The sequence below is a fragment of the Periplaneta americana genome, chromosome 16 (genome assembly GCF_040183065.1).
Source record: "Periplaneta americana isolate PAMFEO1 chromosome 16, P.americana_PAMFEO1_priV1, whole genome shotgun sequence".
Taxonomy (NCBI): domain Eukaryota; kingdom Metazoa; phylum Arthropoda; class Insecta; order Blattodea; family Blattidae; genus Periplaneta; species Periplaneta americana.
In genome coordinates, this window is record NC_091132.1 from 180,264,196 (window position 1) to 180,286,752 (window position 22,557).

Below are 22,557 nucleotides of genomic sequence, written 5' to 3' on the forward strand. Positions count from 1 at the left end.
GCTTTTCCTTATTTATCAGTGACAAACTAGTTGTAATAATAATTTGATATATTTTATATACAATAAATTACATTATAAAATAACATAGTCTATACTAATAATAAATCTGAGCCGAAATTTTTCTGGTAATTTTTGATTTTCCAAAAATAATTGGTCCTAACATATATAATTAACCAACCTGAAAACGAAAATCGCTTTTTTTAAATTTTTGTTTGTATGTCTGTCTGGATGTTTGTTATCTTTTCATGCGATAATGGCTGTACCAATTTATACGAAACTTGGAATATAAATTAAGTTCGCTGTAACTTAGATTTTGGGCTATATCACTTTCAAAATGCGTTATTTAAAAGGGGGCGTTATAAGGAGGCCTGAATTAAATAAATCCAAATATCTCGCTTATTATTGAATTTTTGTGAAATATGTTATATAACAAAAGTTTTTTTAAAAATGATTTCCGATAAGTTTTATTCCTCGCAAAATTTTGATAGGACTGATATTTAATGAGATAAATGAGTTTTAAAATTAAAATACAGTGCCATCTAAGGTGGTGTAATGAAATGAAAACAAATGACTACGTCTATAAGGGGCCTTGCACAACAACAATCGAAAGAAATTAAACATAGCCTAAAGAGTATGTTTCTGTGTTTGTATGTTGTAATATCGGACGCTAAAATAGCCGATTTGTATAATCAATTATTATTTCACCTTTGGAAAGTGTAGTTTCTCTTGATGGACATAATGCTATAATGGTAATACAGTAACTTCTGAGTGAATCGAGGACAGGTAATATAATATAATATAATATAATATAATATAATATAATATAATATAATATAATATAATATAATATAATATAATATGATATAATATAATATAATATGATATAATATAATATGTAATATTATATAATATCATTTAAGTTATTTGAAGGGTTCAGAACCATAGTGGGCCAAGCGCCATTTACTGAATACGAAGAAAACAAGGGTTAAAATTAAGTTATTACCATAATTCAATGGAAACCTATAACAAGTAAAATAAATATAAATAAAAAAAAAATAAAAAAAATATATATATACACATTAAATCTAAATGATGTCAACCTTCATTAAACTATGGTTGCATGTAATAAAAATTAAGAAACATGTTAAAGGAATTGTCATTGCACCAAATGAGTGCTCTCTGGACCTAAATGTTTGCATTTTAATTATTAAAATACAATTTAAAATGAGTAACATATTAAACAATTTATCCTTCTATCAAACACGAATGTTCCCTGGATCAAACGTCCTATTTTAATTATGTAAATACTTTATATTTATTTCTAACAGGTGCAGCAAAGCGCATGGGTACGGCTAGTACTTTATAGAATTATGTATCAAATTCACTTAATATTTGTATACAATATAATATAGGTATATGCTTGTATTGCTTACAGGAGTTCTGTGTTCTTCTATTTTCAGCACAGTCAAATGACTACATATTTTTATTGTTGTTGGGGTCAACGTCTCAACTCTCATTGTAAAGGAACTCTAGTTTCTACATTTTACAGTTAATGACGGATTTATTATTTCATCCGCCCAATTTATTTTATTTCAGTGCATAATGTATCTAGATATATTAGTTGTATGTGTTATATTACTGCTGTTTCGAATGCTAGCTGGTGCGATGTCAGTGACAAATCCACGAAGAAAGGAGAATCCCACGCTCAAACTAGTTTGAGGATCATTGAAATCAGTCGTGCCACATCAAAGTATCGATGCGAAGTGTCCATACTGTATAATTAACTACATGCTGATATCCCTTAGTATCATCTCCTCATCTGGTAACAACGCCATATCATCACCAAATTTCATTAACTTTATTATTATTCCTCTTACTATCAGTCCTCCCATGTTCTGAAAAGAGATCTTCAAACACAGGTTAAACTGATACAAAATGTTTACACAGAATTTCTTACGAAGGCAGTTCTAGTGGTAATCTGGTTAGATAAATACAGCATAATACTGAAAGTGATTCTATTCAATTTCTGAGCAAGTTAGACACGATGGTTAAACATGCACCCTTCCTGCAAAATATACGACGAGAAAATAGACTTATGAGAAAAGAGTAAGTGAACTGTCACGTTCTTTGCACAATGTATTTTAACAGCAATTCCGTTCTCGTTGTCGTTTTCCGTCCAGGTTTATTATGGACCTAACTGTTTTATCCTGCAAGACAGAGAAAACACACGTTCCACAAAACATCGCACTACCAAACCTTTTCATCAGTATATATGAAAACATATTTAAAAAAAAAAAAAAAGGAATCATTTTTCAGAAAGGTCGGACTTGAAAGGCTTCTCGCCTATAGCTATTAATGGCTTTTAAGACGTTTATGAACTTTTAGGCTACATGAGTGCCAGAAACACTTACCACAAACATCACATTTGAAGGTTTTCTGACCAGTGTGAATACGTTCATGAACGTTTAGGGCACTCGACTTTGAGAAACACTTACCACAAAGATCACATTTGAAAGGTTTCTCGCCAGAGTGGACACGTTCATGGACTTTAAGAATAGCCGACTGCGAGAAACATTTACCACAAACATTACACTTAAAAGGTTTCTCGCCAGAGTGCACACGTTCATGCGTTTTTAGGTGACCTGTTTGTGAGTAACATTTACCACAAACATAACATTTGAAAGGTTTCTCCCCAGAGTGCACACGTACATGCGTTTTTAGGTGGCTCGTTTGTGAGTAACACTTACCACAAACATCACATTTGAAAGGCTTCTCACCGGTATGCACTAGTTTGTGTGTTTTTAAACCACTCAACTTCAAGAAACACCTCCCACAAACATCACACTTGAAACGCTTTTCCACCGTGTGCAAACTTTCATGAGTCGGCACAAGTTTTCCCGAGGAACCCGACTTCGTAGGATTCTCGTTCTCTTCAAGAGCAAGACTGGCCAATTCTGTTGATGCAGTCCTCTCATTCCTAGCTGTAATCCTGAAGTAAATATATCAGTCTATAAAATAGTTACAAGTATACAATCCATTATTGAATAGTGGAATCCTAACAACCCTATTTCATGAGGTGGTACATTACGATTAGAGATACATGCTTGTAATTAATTTATGAGTAATGGTGACGGAAGTGACTAAACAATTTGGACTTCCCCCGTACAATAAACATAATAAGGATTACACAACTTTAGTCAACTCTCAGTTAACTTTCATTTTTAATGAGCCTCTCTGTCCACATTCACCTAACTTTGCTTTACTCTTTTTCGACTCATGCACGCTATTTTATTCGATTGTTTCGAAATTCGAGATTACACATGTGCTATAACTTTTTCTATCTTTTATTCTTATGATGTCTAAAATCTTTGCAGTTATTAATTTTCTCACTTTACAATTACAAAACCTGCAGTGGAACATAGCTTATTCCATTTCGCAGTAAACGTCATCATCAGAAAATCTGATTGGCATTATCTCGAACTTGGTATTTATTGTCTTGCAAACGTTAAACTAGTAACAAATCCATTCATTTTTATATTTTGTGTAGAAATACTAGCAAGAGTGCTAGCTACAAACACTTCAAGTAAATTGGAATTATGCCTTCGCCAATTTGTCCAGTGTGCAATCTTCAGGAAGGTACATGAGAATCATTTACAGCGATGTCTATCACTTTCCTAACACAGCGACGCCATCAAGTCCTCTTACGTGTTGTTCTTCAATTTCGTTCCAGGACACCACGTGCTCAAACCCTACCACCCCTGATATCCTTCTCCTACTTGCAGTCTTATGCTAGACGTCATGGGGAAGTACAAATTTAATGCAATGCATTATTCGACCTCAAGCTAAAGAATGAAGTGCATTGAAGGCTTCACCACAATATCCTCAGTTACTTCAATTTTTACTTCTTATTTTAAATAATAATGTAAAAATTTGTTTTGGAAATAATATCAATGTTCGATAGTACGTATATTTATAATAAGTTCTACACTTCCATGAAACTTAACACATCTTAATTTAAGAGTCGACTGACAGATAATAAATTATGTTCACTTTAAGGACTGCAGCTGCTAATGTAATATGACCTGGTGGTATAGAGAATGTTCTACCTAAAAATAATAGTTAAATTTTAACCTTTTGCAGCAAGTCCTTCAAGTAAGAAGAATGAACTCTTGTAATACAAGAAAATGTGTTTTAACATTGTAAGTACACATTCCATTTGCAACAGACAATTAATAAAATAAAAAGTTGTTCTGTTTGTGCATGTATTTACGTACCAGTATATTGGTCTTGTTTCCAGTGTTTCATGACGATATAATTCAACTACAATACGTACTACTTTCGCCTAGAAGAATAGGATATATGATTTGACGTGAAGTGCTGCTAATTTATAAAAAAAAAATAGTCATAAAATCATAACTGAAACGTTGGGCCGAATAATGGTCTATGTTACAATGTGCTAACTGTGCAAGAGAAACAAATATGTTACATCGTAATTCCGCTCATAAATTTACTATTCAACTTCAACATAGATTGTTATTCCATGAATATGTTTTGTACACTAAGCAAGGTACACGAATGTATGTTACTGAACGACATATTACACATCGCAGAAGTTGAAAAATAGATTTAACTTCACAAAAATGCTACTGGGGAACACACACAATAAACAGTTTTATACAATCACAATATTACGAAATATACTAAATCAATAAAAAGGTTAAAGTATGAACAATTCGATTATGACATTGAGTTTTAAATGTTATATATTAATATGAATTAACGCCATGTAATTTACTAAAGTTACACTCAATGTCATACTATGAATAAACATACAATATTGATCAAATGAAAGCAGCGATACTAGAAAATAACTGCAGTATTGCATTGTAGGGACACCATTAAATTAATGAAAGTTGTAACAATAACAAATGAATAAAGAAAATTAAATACGACAGTTGGGAAACTGTTTGGAGATGGAGTTTGAATCCCTGTCCCGAATATTCAGTATGCATCCCAACACTATGTCTCAGAGACTTTTATGTCGCAAAATTGCTTTATTTAACGACGCTCGCATCTGCCGAGGTTATATCGGCGTCGACAGTGTCCCACAGGAGTTCTTTTAAATGCACTTTAAATGCAATCGACCTAGCCCGGGATCGAACCCGCAACCTTGGGGATTGAAGGCTAGTGCTGTACCAACTACGCCAACAAGGATGATTTTGGTGACACATTTTCCATTTACTAATATCAATTTGTCTGGATCCTTTTTATTTCTTTAGATTTATTTAGTTCGTCAATTTCATCACTGTTTTTCCATCGTCCATTTTACGTAATAGATCAACCGAAACCTGATACACAGAGTTCAAGCACCCAGCATTCGTAAAGAGAACAAACTCCCATGCAATAGCTCCCGATACGATGTAAACAACTTGATACGCTAGAAGTGACTAGTGACATAGACCGTTGTTCCAGCCAAGAAAATCATGGTTGTAACTCGTGTAGAAGCGCCTCTGATACAGATATTGAAAAACAATATTTGTGACAGCTGTGTAAGACTATACAGAGGATTATACCATTAAAAACTCAATTTTTATAAATTCTAACATAGACCGTTGTTCGGCTGAATGCTTCAATTTTATATCACACATATTTCCGTTTTTAAATATTGTCTGTGTCTTACTTGTCTGTCTTTTGTAGAATTTTTCTAAATTCATTACAGTTTTTAACTGCTGTTTATTATTGTGCATGACGTATCTCAGGTAATAAAAATATAAATTGTTTCATTTATATGATTGTGATGCCACTACAACTACAATACTTCACTTACAGTAACAATTTTGCGCCTGAGAGCTGAGTAGACATACAGTTCTATGCAGTCTTTTACAGAGAAGCATGCAGCTATCTTGTAACTTGAAAATCATAAGTTGCTGTGCTCATTTCGTGAAAGCACTATTCTACACTCACTATGTGTGCGAAACACTGGACAGCTGGGGAGTTAATGGCATTATTGCTAGGAACTCTGCATTAATAACAACACCAACAAGTTTCTTGTGTGAGAGGGATAGAAGGACTAGGTCTACACAGTGGAGGGGGAAACAGTGGCCAAACAGAAAGAAATCAGAACCTGGCGAAACATTGTTGAAGAACCACTGTATGTATCATTGTAGTTGCAATTCTGGGGGTGTGAATGTGAAAGACCGATGCCCTTAACTGCACCAGGATGCATGAACGAACGAACAGATTAATAAATGAATAAGTAAGTAAATACACAAATTAATATTACATAATGGCTTCCTAAACGTGATGAGCGGATCACAGAGAAACTCTTGGAATGAACTCAAAATGGCAGTACATAATTTCCTTGGGAATTACAAAGACTTCAATTGAGGACTTCACTCGAATAACGGCATATACCCTTATACGCCCGTTTTCCGATTAGATAGTTGAATGCGTATAGTGCACTGTAGTAAATTTTCGTAAGACTAGATTCAATACGTAACACAGGACACAATGTTACGTGTTTACGTTGAACGAGTTAACTACAGCGGCACTCACACGCTGCTGTTGCAAGCCGTACTGTAGTAGACTAGTATTTGATGTTTAGGCCTACTTCAGGTTGTCAGATGCAGCAGTGAATCATGATCGAAAATATGGGAAAAAAGAAGAAAGGAAAATAAATAGAAACAGTGGCAAGTCATACATAACTTGTACAGGCAAGGAAATGGAAGAGAAGTCATTTACACCTGTAAAAAGATGATGTATGAAAATGTGTACACATGGAATTTCAAAGGACGATCAACTCTCTAATTTTAAACGCTTTTGGGACATGGATTCGAAATTAGAACAATATCATTTTATTACTCCTTGCCTTGAAAGAGTGAATCTAAAAACTAAGAAGCTTCAGTCTTTCAAGAATAGGGATAATGTTTGGAAAGATAGTGTTATCTGTAATGGAGGTAAAAAAATTGATGTTGTTAAAACTTTCTATTGAGTCTATTGCAAATTTCAGAAAAACGATTAACAACAGTTCAGAATAAACTCTTTTCCCCTGACATCCTCAATGATTAAACGGTACACACTTTAATCGTCCTCATACAATCATGATGCAAAAGTACAAACAACTACAATATACTACATCAGGGGTATTTTCAGCTTGAACCTCATAATCTGCATCATTTGTTTCCTTCAAGATTTGGAAGACGGGAATGGAAGTGTCGCAGCTGAAACTTTCATGAGTCCAACACAAATGAACCCAGTGTCTTTGAAACCATCCAAGGCAGAGAACTGAAGAGATCTCTTACAGTTTTTAGATGAAGGTGGCCAAAGTTGGCTGAACACAATGCTGAATAAAGTCCGGACATCATCATACAATGGTGAAGATGACTCTAGCAACATAAGTGATGATGTATAAAGAAGAAAAAGACAAAGACATGAAACCCATAAACTAAAAATGCAATGTCATTTTGTAGGCCTACTTGTGTAATTATACAATATTTTTATTTAGTATGTTATGGTAAATGTATATTTTATTTTGTTGAATTGATTTTATTTTACTTTTTAAGACAAAATTATTTAATAAAGTACGAGATGTTCCCATATATAATTAATTTTCATGCAAAGTTAGACACCTAGAACATGAGAATAATTAAAAAAACAGTACAAAAACATATTGTCGCCGGAAAAAGGGCGTATACAAAGTTTCATATTATATTTATTCAATAATAGCAGAACATACTATTTGCTGTTATGTTTCAACAATTTTATTTTAAATATCCTCGAAACAATTTAACAGTAATGAAAAATATTTTCGACGCAACCATGATGAACCTGACAGATTACAAACATTGAAATCAGTTTAAATCAGAACTACATTTTGCTGTATACGCCCTTATTCGGTTGATGTCCTCAATTATAAAGAAACTGTAGAAATTCAGTTGAAGAGTTTAAAGTCCCTAGGCTTAAATATGAGTGTATGCTTGTCCATCTAAATTATTTTGTTGAAAATCAAAGCACTTTTAATGAAGAATATGAAGAAATGTTTGAACAGTACTTATGGAAACCAGACATCAAGCGAAGTGGAGTGTGATTGTGATAACTGATTATTGCTGGATGATTCAGACAGACAGTTCTTCTGAAGCTACTTCTGGACAGTCAAGCTAACAGACACTTCAAACACAATCAACTCTACGTGAAGACTCGCACACCACACTCACCTTTCGGAGAAAACCTCGTTGTCCTCTGTCGTGACTTCCACCCTTGGCTCCTCATTGAAGTCACTGTCCTACAAATACAGAGCAAATAAAACAAAAAGATAGCTCAATTTACATTACTAAAGCGCGTTGATTTTAGTTTCCACACAACTACATTTAAGTCTCAATAGGCCTAGTAGAATTTTAGCCAATAAAAGACAAATCTTGCGGAAGATATTTCATGGGGCACAGCTTTTCGTTGTAGAACAGCGTTTTTCAACGTGTGGCACACTAAAGGTGTACCAGTAGTTTAAAATGCTGTGGCACACTCATATAATCTGTTGTTACCAAGCTGGAGGGTAATTTCGAGGGTTTTAGGAGGAAATGAGAATACTATAAAATACAAATCACTGAGGTATATCTGTATGCATTAAAATATTGAATATAATATTTTCAATTTTACATTACTTTTATTTGATTGGATTATTTTACGACGCTGTATCAACATCTCAGGTTATACAGCGTCTGAATGACATGAAGGTGATAATGCCGGTAAAATGAGTCCGGAGTCCAGCACCAAAAGTTACCCAGCATTTGTTCGTATTGAGTTGACGGAAAACCCCGGGAAAAAAACCTTAACAAGGTAACTTGCGCCGACCGAGATACGAACCCGGGCCACCTGGTTTCGAGGCCAGACGCACTGACCGTTGCTCCACAGGTGTGGACTGAATTTTATTATTTATGAGTCAACATACTGGGGAATGTTAATATGATGAATGGAAGAACGCAATTTCACAAAAGACGTTGAGAACAGAAACAAAATACAAGATAAACACTGAAAGTACACATTGCATTCCTTGTGTTGCACTCACCTCAGGTTCATGTTTCAACACTGGGAACGAAATTGGCACCGGATCATCCTCAAATTTTATCTCAGTTGTGAGATCTTGGGTCTGGTCCTCATATTCCTCCTTTATACCAGTCACATGCTGATCCCCAAGATTCCGTTCCTACAGCACAGAGAGATATTTTAAATTAACAATTTATCACAGGATGTTAGAACACGACCTATACTGTTACAGGCTGCTCCCTATGTGTTCATATGCCTCAGAATGATTCACAACCTATAGCACGTGCCTTACACTATGACCAATATAGTCACCAGTCATATCAAAATGTATATAATCCATGCAATAACATTTTTCAAGTGAAGTTTCAATAAATTCACAGTATTTACTTGATTTATTTAACGAAGCTGCAAGAAAAACTAGATTATTTAGCATCGATGTGATTGGTGATAGCGAGATGGTATTTGGCGATATGAGGCCGAGGATTCGCCACAGATTACGTAACATTCACATTATGGTTCCGGAAAACCTCGGAAAAACCCAACCAGGGAATCAACCCAAGCGTGAATCGAACCCGTGACCGAGCGCAACTCGGGATTGGCAGGCATACACCTAGCCGACTGAGCCACACGAGTGGCTTCTATGACAGAGCTAAGGCCAGTAGGCCTTCTCTTCCGCCCAGCCAGACTCTAAATCTAATTGATTACAATTGGTTTATAGTGAGAGTCACATAAGAACAGTTCCTGAACAGCAAATACTGCCGTCATGACAGTGATGCCAACTGTTACCAGATATCACACGATCCTGTGTACTAAATGAATTATTTACTTACCGCACTTTATGTTGGAAGGTTATTCTAAATAATTATATATTTTTTTAACATATTTTCATAGGAAAACTATACGGGGAAAGGAATCAACATGTCAAGTATTTTGTCTGGCAATACGAAATTCATTGGTTTGACAAAACAATTGACTCACGAGATCTAACCTAAAAGTTTGTATTTTGCTTGACCACATGAAATTATTAGTACTAACTCCGAAAACTTACATGACTATAGTCTTGAATTATAACCACAACGCTATACACAAAAAACTATTACGTATTAATATGGTAATTTCCTAGAAGACGGGCAAAATCCAACATAGCTGACGAAAATTACCTAAAACGTTCTGCCAACTATAAACTTTGTAACATATGTTCATAATGATATTAATTAATTATTAATAAGTTCAAATTTCACTATCTTCCTGTAACCTGCTCAGAAACCTGGTACAAATTTAATTGCATGGCACTCCAGTACCGACAGATATTGTCGGTATTTGTCTCAGTTGCCAACATACGAGTTACAAAATCACTACCATTTGTAGTATCTGTCAGTATCGAAATTGGAAACGAAGTAGGCAACACAAAATTCAACCTGCAAACTAGAAAATCACCACAATCCACTAGCATATGTAGTAATGGGGGAAAAACGGTTAAGTTTCACCCTTACGGTATGAAGCATCCGAACACTCTGGCCCATCGTTTTCCCAACCCCTTGTCTCTTTTTATATTTAAAGACGTCGTAATAATAATTATTTAGGGTGCTTTGCATATACTGATAATGTTAATAGCGGTGGCCACTATCTGCCATCTAGAGGCAAAATAACTTTTTTCATTACTCGCACATAAGAGTTGATTGAGCAGGCAATGTTAGCAGCCATAAGATTCGATCCCGCAGGCAGTGGATTAAACCCATTGTTCAATGTGTATCAAAGCAATTGTTAGATCAGCAACAAGAGAATAAAAAAAAACGTAGACTTAAAAAGAAGTCTGTTCCTAGGCACAACTCTCTCTGTGTATTCGAGATAATTCTGTCTTCAATAGCACAAATAAATATTTGAGAATAATAATAATAATTATTATTATTATTCATATTATTATTATTATTATTATTATTCATATTATAATTATTATTTCAATTTTAAAATGAATCCCTACAGTTTAAGTTGTAAAAGTTATGGAAAGTTCAAATAGGTAACATGAGTCTAGACTGGTAATATGTCTGACATAATTACAAATGCGTTACTGATATATGTGTAGCTTATATTGATAGAGAACCACTTACATCATCTTCTGTTTTCACCATAGGAAAGCTAATAGGCTCTGGTGTGGTGTTTTCAACCTTTATCTCTGATTTGATATCGTAACTAGGGTCCACGCATTCTGTCTTCATGTCCGTCACTTGCAGATGCGATAAATTCCCTTCCTACAGGACATAAAAACATCGTGTATCATATTATTAGTTATTATAAAGATGACTTGATCAGTAACAGCCACCAATCTGGTAGTGCATGACAGTCATTGCTAACGTGAATCATAATGCGCACGTCAGTAACAGAAGCAGATCTCAAATCAATGTAGTTTTAACCCTTTTTCGCATATTTAATTAAAGTTGAAGTATTACTTGTCAATAAGTGGTAGCATGTACTGCATAAATACTGATCAAGTGCATTAGAAAATATGACTGTTGTAGGACATCAAAAAGCACCTGGCCTCAATACAATTATGTTTTAGAAATAATAACGCAAAACAAAACCTCTCTCACATGATATCCTATGTTCAACTGAGTTTCAAACGGACGTATCAAACAGAATCGCAGTTCCACACGGTTTTGGGACGGATTAAGTTAATAATTATTGTAGCTCTGCATTACTCGATCATGACGCAGGGTGAACAGCGGTCACAGAGACTAGCTGAACTTCGTATGAAAGGTTCTTCCCATGAGCGGAGTAGAATCAACGCACACTTCATAAAGCCAGAGCAATTGATGACGCCATATAAATCACAGCAACAGCAAGGAATTTATTCAATTGATTATAAAGTGTGAAATGTATGCTTTTCTCCACTGTTCGATAAAGACACAAACAAGATAAACAGTAAAGCTTTCCTATTTACCTCTGATGAAGCCTCATTCTCTTCTATTTTGTAATCCATTCCAGGCTATGATTAAAAAATGTATGGCCAACAATCTGGATCAAACGGACCGTGACGGACGGGTCTAAGACGCTTGAATAGTCACCAGTGATCTCATTGAGTGGCGTATACTGGTTAAAGGGTTTGGGCTACCACTGACCCTATTATTACACAAAATATATCTAACAATTACTTTAATTTTAATTACTATGGTAAAACTAATAATACAAAATTATTACATTATGTTATATTATAAACTTTTTCTTTTGTAATTTCCTTGGGCTTCATCTCAACATTATAAACTGACACACAAAACCTGTAGAGAAATGCTGAAAGAACGTGACGTGTACCTTCCTTACTACTGGCACACCTGAGGTGAATCTTCCTCTCTTTCTAATACTGGTGACAGACTACAGTAGTAATCGCGATTAGCACTTATCGCGATTACCGAAAATGTGGTGACATACTACATCCCGTCTGGTCAACAGCTGAATTACCATAGAAGAAAGAATTTTCTCTATGTACATACGTATATGTTTGTTTCCCTCAAAGACGTTGTATTTAGACCGTTGCTTACGAGATTACACAAGCTGGCGCATAGAGCTTGAAAAACGAGTCTGAAGTGGTTCCCTCGTAATGCCAATTCCGCCGCTCGGAGCGCTGTTCTGCCCTATATATTCATCGCAGAACACTTAAAAGACATTGACATTTGGGACATTTAAAGGACTCACCATTGCTTATTAAATGCTTCGTACAATATTTTATGGACAATAGACGTAATTTGCAAACTTCTAGCATCGATGTGATTGGTGATAGCGAGATGGTATTTGGCGATATGAGGCCGAGGATTCGCCACAGATTACGTAACATTCACATTATGGTTCCGGAAAACCTCGGAAAAACCCAACCAGGGAATCAACCCAAGCGTGAATCGAACCCGTGACCGAGCGCAACTCGGGATTGGCAGGCATACACCTAGCCGACTGAGCCACACGAGTGGCTTCTATGACAGAGCTAAGGCCAGTAGGCCTTCTCTTCCGCCCAGCCAGACTCTAAATCTAATTGATTACAATTGGTTTATAGTGAGAGTCACATAAGAACAGTTCCTGAACAGCAAATACTGCCGTCATGACAGTGATGCCAACTGTTACCAGATATCACACGATCCTGTGTACTAAATGAATTATTTACTTACCGCACTTTATGTTGGAAGGTTATTCTAAATAATTATATATTTTTTTAACATATTTTCATAGGAAAACTATACGGGGAAAGGAATCAACATGTCAAGTATTTTGTCTGGCAATACGAAATTCATTGGTTTGACAAAACAATTGACTCACGAGATCTAACCTAAAAGTTTGTATTTTGCTTGACCACATGAAATTATTAGTACTAACTCCGAAAACTTACATGACTATAGTCTTGAATTATAACCACAACGCTATACACAAAAAACTATTACGTATTAATATGGTAATTTCCTAGAAGACGGGCAAAATCCAACATAGCTGACGAAAATTACCTAAAACGTTCTGCCAACTATAAACTTTGTAACATATGTTCATAATGATATTAATTAATTATTAATAAGTTCAAATTTCACTATCTTCCTGTAACCTGCTCAGAAACCTGGTACAAATTTAATTGCATGGCACTCCAGTACCGACAGATATTGTCGGTATTTGTCTCAGTTGCCAACATACGAGTTACAAAATCACTACCATTTGTAGTATCTGTCAGTATCGAAATTGGAAACGAAGTAGGCAACACAAAATTCAACCTGCAAACTAGAAAATCACCACAATCCACTAGCATATGTAGTAATGGGGGAAAAACGGTTAAGTTTCACCCTTACGGTATGAAGCATCCGAACACTCTGGCCCATCGTTTTCCCAACCCCTTGTCTCTTTTTATATTTAAAGACGTCGTAATAATAATTATTTAGGGTGCTTTGCATATACTGATAATGTTAATAGCGGTGGCCACTATCTGCCATCCAGAGGCAAAATAACTTTTTTCATTACTCGCACATAAGAGTTGATTGAGCAGGCAATGTTAGCAGCCATAAGATTCGATCCCGCAGGCAGTGGATTAAACCCATTGTTCAATGTGTATCAAAGCAATTGTTAGATCAGCAACAAGAGAATAAAAAAAAACGTAGACTTAAAAAGAAGTCTGTTCCTAGGCACAACTCTCTCTGTGTATTCGAGATAATTCTGTCTTCAATAGCACAAATAAATATTTGAGAATAATAATAATAATTATTATTATTATTCATATTATTATTATTATTATTATTATTATTCATATTATAATTATTATTTCAATTTTAAAATGAATCCCTACAGTTTAAGTTGTAAAAGTTATGGAAAGTTCAAATAGGTAACATGAGTCTAGACTGGTAATATGTCTGACATAATTACAAATGCGTTACTGATATATGTGTAGCTTATATTGATAGAGAACCACTTACATCATCTTCTGTTTTCACCATAGGAAAGCTAATAGGCTCTGGTGTGGTGTTTTCAACCTTTATCTCTGATTTGATATCGTAACTAGGGTCCACGCATTCTGTCTTCATGTCCGTCACTTGCAGATGCGATAAATTCCCTTCCTACAGGACATAAAAACATCGTGTATCATATTATTAGTTATTATAAAGATGACTTGATCAGTAACAGCCACCAATCTGGTAGTGCATGACAGTCATTGCTAACGTGAATCATAATGCGCACGTCAGTAACAGAAGCAGATCTCAAATCAATGTAGTTTTAACCCTTTTTCGCATATTTAATTAAAGTTGAAGTATTACTTGTCAATAAGTGGTAGCATGTACTGCATAAATACTGATCAAGTGCATTAGAAAATATGACTGTTGTAGGACATCAAAAAGCACCTGGCCTCAATACAATTATGTTTTAGAAATAATAACGCAAAACAAAACCTCTCTCACATGATATCCTATGTTCAACTGAGTTTCAAACGGACGTATCAAACAGAATCGCAGTTCCACACGGTTTTGGGACGGATTAAGTTAATAATTATTGTAGCTCTGCATTACTCGATCATGACGCAGGGTGAACAGCGGTCACAGAGACTAGCTGAACTTCGTATGAAAGGTTCTTCCCATGAGCGGAGTAGAATCAACGCACACTTCATAAAGCCAGAGCAATTGATGACGCCATATAAATCACAGCAACAGCAAGGAATTTATTCAATTGATTATAAAGTGTGAAATGTATGCTTTTCTCCACTGTTCGATAAAGACACAAACAAGATAAACAGTAAAGCTTTCCTATTTACCTCTGATGAAGCCTCATTCTCTTCTATTTTGTAATCCATTCCAGGCTATGATTAAAAAATGTATGGCCAACAATCTGGATCAAACGGACCGTGACGGACGGGTCTAAGACGCTTGAATAGTCACCAGTGATCTCATTGAGTGGCGTATACTGGTTAAAGGGTTTGGGCTACCACTGACCCTATTATTACACAAAATATATCTAACAATTACTTTAATTTTAATTACTATGGTAAAACTAATAATACAAAATTATTACATTATGTTATATTATAAACTTTTTCTTTTGTAATTTCCTTGGGCTTCATCTCAACATTATAAACTGACACACAAAACCTGTAGAGAAATGCTGAAAGAACGTGACGTGTACCTTCCTTACTACTGGCACACCTGAGGTGAATCTTCCTCTCTTTCTAATACTGGTGACAGACTACAGTAGTAATCGCGATTAGCACTTATCGCGATTACCGAAAATGTGGTGACATACTACATCCCGTCTGGTCAACAGCTGAATTACCATAGAGGAAAGAATTTTCTCTATGTACATACGTATATGTTTGTTTCCCTCAAAGACGTTGTATTTAGACCGTTGCTTACGAGATTACACAAGCTGGCGCATAGAGCTTGAAAAACGAGTCTGAAGTGGTTCCCTCGTAATGCCAATTCCGCCGCTCGGAGCGCTGTTCTGCCCTATATATTCATCGCAGAACACTTAAAAGACATTGACATTTGGGACATTTAAAGGACTCACCATTGCTTATTAAATGCTTCGTACAATATTTTATGGACAATAGACGTAATTTGCAAACTTCTAGCATCGATGTGATTGGTGATAGCGAGATGGTATTTGGCGATATGAGGCCGAGGATTCGCCACAGATTACGTAACATTCACATTATGGTTCCGGAAAACCTCGGAAAAACCCAACCAGGGAATCAACCCAAGCGTGAATCGAACCCGTGACCGAGCGCAACTCGGGATTGGCAGGCATACACCTAGCCGACTGAGCCACACGAGTGGCTTCTATGACAGAGCTAAGGCCAGTAGGCCTTCTCTTCCGCCCAGCCAGACTCTAAATCTAATTGATTACAATTGGTTTATAGTGAGAGTCACATAAGAACAGTTCCTGAACAGCAAATACTGCCGTCATGACAGTGATGCCAACTGTTACCAGATATCACACGATCCTGTGTACTAAATGAATTATTTACTTACCGCACTTTATGTTGGAAGGTTATTCTAAATAATTATATATTTTTTTAACATATTTTCATAGGAAAACTATACGGGGAAAGGAATCAACATGTCAAGTATTTTGTCTGGCAATACGAAATTCATTGGTTTGACAAAACAATTGACTCACGAGATCTAACCTAAAAGTTTGTATTTTGCTTGACCACATGAAATTATTAGTACTAACTCCGAAAACTTACATGACTATAGTCTTGAATTATAACCACAACGCTATACACAAAAAACTATTACGTATTAATATGGTAATTTCCTAGAAGACGGGCAAAATCCAACATAGCTGACGAAAATTACCTAAAACGTTCTGCCAACTATAAACTTTGTAACATATGTTCATAATGATATTAATTAATTATTAATAAGTTCAAATTTCACTATCTTCCTGTAACCTGCTCAGAAACCTGGTACAAATTTAATTGCATGGCACTCCAGTACCGATAGATATTGTCGGTATTTGTCTCAGTTGCCAACATACGAGTTACAAAATCACTACCATTTGTAGTATCTGTCAGTATCGAAATTGGAAACGAAGTAGGCAACACAAAATTCAACCTGCAAACTAGAAAATCACCACAATCCACTAGCATATGTAGTAATGGGGGAAAAACGGTTAAGTTTCACCCTTACGGTATGAAGCATCCGAACACTCTGGCCCATCGTTTTCCCAACCCCTTGTCTCTTTTTATATTTAAAGACGTCGTAATAATAATTATTTAGGGTGCTTTGCATATACTGATAATGTTAATAGCGGTGGCCACTATCTGCCATCCAGAGGCAAAATAACTTTTTTCATTACTCGCACATAAGAGTTGATTGAGCAGGCAATGTTAGCAGCCATAAGATTCGATCCCGCAGGCAGTGGATTAAACCCATTGTTCAATGTGTATCAAAGCAATTGTTAGATCAGCAACAAGAGAATAAAAAAAAACGTAGACTTAAAAAGAAGTCTGTTCCTAGGCACAACTCTCTCTGTGTATTCGAGATAATTCTGTCTTCAATAGCACAAATAAATATTTGAGAATAATAATAATAATTATTATTATTATTCATATTATTATTATTATTATTATTATTCATATTATAATTATTATTTCAATTTTAAAATGAATCCCTACAGTTTAAGTTGTAAAAGTTATGGAAAGTTCAAATAGGTAACATGAGTCTAGACTGGTAATATGTCTGACATAATTACAAATGCGTTACTGATATATGTGTAGCTTATATTGATAGAGAACCACTTACATCATCTTCTGTTTTCACCATAGGAAAGCTAATAGGCTCTGGTGTGGTGTTTTCAACCTTTATCTCTGATTTGATATCGTAACTAGGGTCCACGCATTCTGTCTTCATGTCCGTCACTTGCAGATGCGATAAATTCCCTTCCTACAGGACATAAAAACATCGTGTATCATATTATTAGTTATTATAAAGATGACTTGATCAGTAACAGCCACCAATCTGGTAGTGCATGACAGTCATTGCTAACGTGAATCATAATGCGCACGTCAGTAACAGAAGCAGATCTCAAATCAATGTAGTTTTAACCCTTTTTCGCATATTTAATTAAAGTTGAAGTATTACTTGTCAATAAGTGGTAGCATGTACTGCATAAATACTGATCAAGTGCATTAGAAAATATGACTGTTGTAGGACATCAAAAAGCACCTGGCCTCAATACAATTATGTTTTAGAAATAATAACGCAAAACAAAACCTCTCTCACATGATATCCTATGTTCAACTGAGTTTCAAACGGACGTATCAAACAGAATCGCAGTTCCACACGGTTTTGGGACGGATTAAGTTAATAATTATTGTAGCTCTGCATTACTCGATCATGACGCAGGGTGAACAGCGGTCACAGAGACTAGCTGAACTTCGTATGAAAGGTTCTTCCCATGAGCGGAGTAGAATCAACGCACACTTCATAAAGCCAGAGCAATTGATGACGCCATATAAATCACAGCAACAGCAAGGAATTTATTCAATTGATTATAAAGTGTGAAATGTATGCTTTTCTCCACTGTTCGATAAAGACACAAACAAGATAAACAGTAAAGCTTTCCTATTTACCTCTGATGAAGCCTCATTCTCTTCTATTTTGTAATCCATTCCAGGCTATGATTAAAAAATGTATGGCCAACAATCTGGATCAAACGGACCGTGACGGACGGGTCTAAGACGCTTGAATAGTCACCAGTGATCTCATTGAGTGGCGTATACTGGTTAAAGGGTTTGGGCTACCACTGACCCTATTATTACACAAAATATATCTAACAATTACTTTAATTTTAATTACTATGGTAAAACTAATAATACAAAATTATTACATTATGTTATATTATAAACTTTTTCTTTTGTAATTTCCTTGGGCTTCATCTCAACATTATAAACTGACACACAAAACCTGTAGAGAAATGCTGAAAGAACGTGACGTGTACCTTCCTTACTACTGGCACACCTGAGGTGAATCTTCCTCTCTTTCTAATACTGGTGACAGACTACAGTAGTAATCGCGATTAGCACTTATCGCGATTACCGAAAATGTGGTGACATACTACATCCCGTCTGGTCAACAGCTGAATTACCATAGAGGAAAGAATTTTCTCTATGTACATACGTATATGTTTGTTTCCCTCAAAGACGTTGTATTTAGACCGTTGCTTACGAGATTACACAAGCTGGCGCATAGAGCTTGAAAAACGAGTCTGAAGTGGTTCCCTCGTAATGCCAATTCCGCCGCTCGGAGCGCTGTTCTGCCCTATATATTCATCGCAGAACACTTAAAAGACATTGACATTTGGGACATTTAAAGGACTCACCATTGCTTATTAAATGCTTCGTACAATATTTTATGGACAATAGACGTAATTTGCAAACTTCTAGCATCGATGTGATTGGTGATAGCGAGATGGTATTTGGCGATATGAGGCCGAGGATTCGCCACAGATTACGTAACATTCACATTATGGTTCCGGAAAACCTCGGAAAAACCCAACCAGGGAATCAACCCAAGCGTGAATCGAACCCGTGACCGAGCGCAACTCGGGATTGGCAGGCATACACCTAGCCGACTGAGCCACACGAGTGGCTTCTATGACAGAGCTAAGGCCAGTAGGCCTTCTCTTCCGCCCAGCCAGACTCTAAATCTAATTGATTACAATTGGTTTATAGTGAGAGTCACATAAGAACAGTTCCTGAACAGCAAATACTGCCGTCATGACAGTGATGCCAACTGTTACCAGATATCACACGATCCTGTGTACTAAATGAATTATTTACTTACCGCACTTTATGTTGGAAGGTTATTCTAAATAATTATATATTTTTTTAACATATTTTCATAGGAAAACTATACGGGGAAAGGAATCAACATGTCAAGTATTTTGTCTGGCAATACGAAATTCATTGGTTTGACAAAACAATTGACTCACGAGATCTAACCTAAAAGTTTGTATTTTGCTTGACCACATGAAATTATTAGTACTAACTCCGAAAACTTACATGACTATAGTCTTGAATTATAACCACAACGCTATACACAAAAAACTATTACGTATTAATATGGTAATTTCCTAGAAGACGGGCAAAATCCAACATAGCTGACGAAAATTACCTAAAACGTTCTGCCAACTATAAACTTTGTAACATATGTTCATAATGATATTAATTAATTATTAATAAGTTCAAATTTCACTATCTTCCTGTAACCTGCTCAGAAACCTGGTACAAATTTAATTGCATGGCACTCCAGTACCGATAGATATTGTCGGTATTTGTCTCAGTTGCCAACATACGAGTTACAAAATCACTACCATTTGTAGTATCTGTCAGTATCGAAATTGGAAACGAAGTAGGCAACACAAAATTCAACCTGCAAACTAGAAAATCACCACAATCCACTAGCATATGTAGTAATGGGGGAAAAACGGTTAAGTTTCACCCTTACGGTATGAAGCATCCGAACACTCTGGCCCATCGTTTTCCCAACCCCTTGTCTCTTTTTATATTTAAAGACGTCGTAATAATAATTATTTAGGGTGCTTTGCATATACTGATAATGTTAATAGCGGTGGCCACTATCTGCCATCTAGAGGCAAAATAACTTTTTTCATTACTCGCACATAAGAGTTGATTGAGCAGGCAATGTTAGCAGCCATAAGATTCGATCCCGCAGGCAGTGGATTAAACCCATTGTTCAATGTGTATCAAAGCAATTGTTAGATCAGCAACAAGAGAATAAAAAAAAACGTAGACTTAAAAAGAAGTCTGTTCCTAGGCACAACTCTCTCTGTGTATTCGAGATAATTCTGTCTTCAATAGCACAAATAAATATTTGAGAATAATAATAATAATTATTATTATTATTCATATTATTATTATTATTATTATTATTATTATTCATATTATAATTATTATTTCAATTTTAAAATGAATCCCTACAGTTTAAGTTGTAAAAGTTATGGAAAGTTCAAATAGGTAACATGAGTCTAGACTGGTAATATGTCTGACATAATTACAAATGCGTTACTGATATATGTGTAGCTTATATTGATAGAGAACCACTTACATCATCTTCTGTTTTCACCATAGGAAAGCTAATAGGCTCTGGTGTGGTGTTTTCAACCTTTATCTCTGATTTGATATCGTAACTAGGGTCCACGCATTCTGTCTTCATGTCCGTCACTTGCAGATGCGATAAATTCCCTTCCTACAGGACATAAAAACATCGTGTATCATATTATTAGTTATTATAAAGATGACTTGATCAGTAACAGCCACCAATCTGGTAGTGCATGACAGTCATTGCTAACGTGAATCATAATGCGCACGTCAGTAACAGAAGCAGATCTCAAATCAATGTAGTTTTAACCCTTTTTCGCATATTTAATTAAAGTTGAAGTATTACTTGTCAATAAGTGGTAGCATGTACTGCATAAATACTGATCAAGTGCATTAGAAAATATGACTGTTGTAGGACATCAAAAAGCACCTGGCCTCAATACAATTATGTTTTAGAAATAATAACGCAAAACAAAACCTCTCTCACATGATATCCTATGTTCAACTGAGTTTCAAACGGACGTATCAAACAGAATCGCAGTTCCACACGGTTTTGGGACGGATTAAGTTAATAATTATTGTAGCTCTGCATTACTCGATCATGACGCAGGGTGAACAGCGGTCACAGAGACTAGCTGAACTTCGTATGAAAGGTTCTTCCCATGAGCGGAGTAGAATCAACGCACACTTCATAAAGCCAGAGCAATTGATGACGCCATATAAATCACAGCAACAGCAAGGAATTTATTCAATTGATTATAAAGTGTGAAATGTATGCTTTTCTCCACTGTTCGATAAAGACACAAACAAGATAAACAGTAAAGCTTTCCTATTTACCTCTGATGAAGCCTCATTCTCTTCTATTTTGTAATCCATTCCAGGCTATGATTAAAAAATGTATGGCCAACAATCTGGATCAAACGGACCGTGACGGACGGGTCTAAGACGCTTGAATAGTCACCAGTGATCTCATTGAGTGGCGTATACTGGTTAAAGGGTTTGGGCTACCACTGACCCTATTATTACACAAAATATATCTAACAATTACTTTAATTTTAATTACTATGGTAAAACTAATAATACAAAATTATTACATTATGTTATATTATAAACTTTTTCTTTTGTAATTTCCTTGGGCTTCATCTCAACATTATAAACTGACACACAAAACCTGTAGAGAAATGCTGAAAGAACGTGACGTGTACCTTCCTTACTACTGGCACACCTGAGGTGAATCTTCCTCTCTTTCTAATACTGGTGACAGACTACAGTAGTAATCGCGATTAGCACTTATCGCGATTACCGAAAATGTGGTGACATACTACATCCCGTCTGGTCAACAGCTGAATTACCATAGAGGAAAGAATTTTCTCTATGTACATACGTATATGTTTGTTTCCCTCAAAGACGTTGTATTTAGACCGTTGCTTACGAGATTACACAAG

At 35.6% G+C, this 22,557-nt stretch overlaps 1 protein-coding gene across 4 annotated transcripts; it reads right to left on the minus strand.

Moving 5' to 3' along the window:
• Positions 1-864: 864 nt before the first annotated feature.
• LOC138692129 (zinc finger protein 285-like) lies at positions 865-22,118 on the minus strand. Of its 4 annotated transcripts, XM_069815109.1 has the most exons (9): positions 21,950-22,118; positions 21,120-21,260; positions 17,793-17,933; positions 14,472-14,612; positions 11,148-11,288; positions 9,062-9,199; positions 8,214-8,281; positions 2,496-2,989; positions 865-2,207 (listed from the first exon to the last, which is right to left on the minus strand). In XM_069815109.1, exons 1-9 carry the CDS (start codon positions 21,986-21,988, stop codon positions 2,203-2,205), a joined length of 1,308 nt encoding a protein of 435 aa, XP_069671210.1. In that variant the 5' UTR covers positions 21,989-22,118; the 3' UTR covers positions 865-2,202. The 4 variants fall into 4 exon arrangements, with proteins under 4 accessions (XP_069671210.1, XP_069671209.1, XP_069671211.1 ...); XM_069815108.1 differs by having other exon boundaries at positions 866-2,989; positions 21,950-22,117; XM_069815110.1 differs by lacking the exons at positions 21,120-21,260; positions 21,950-22,118 and adding an exon at positions 18,623-18,788 and having other exon boundaries at positions 867-2,989.
• Between the last annotated feature and the right edge of the window lie 439 nt (positions 22,119-22,557).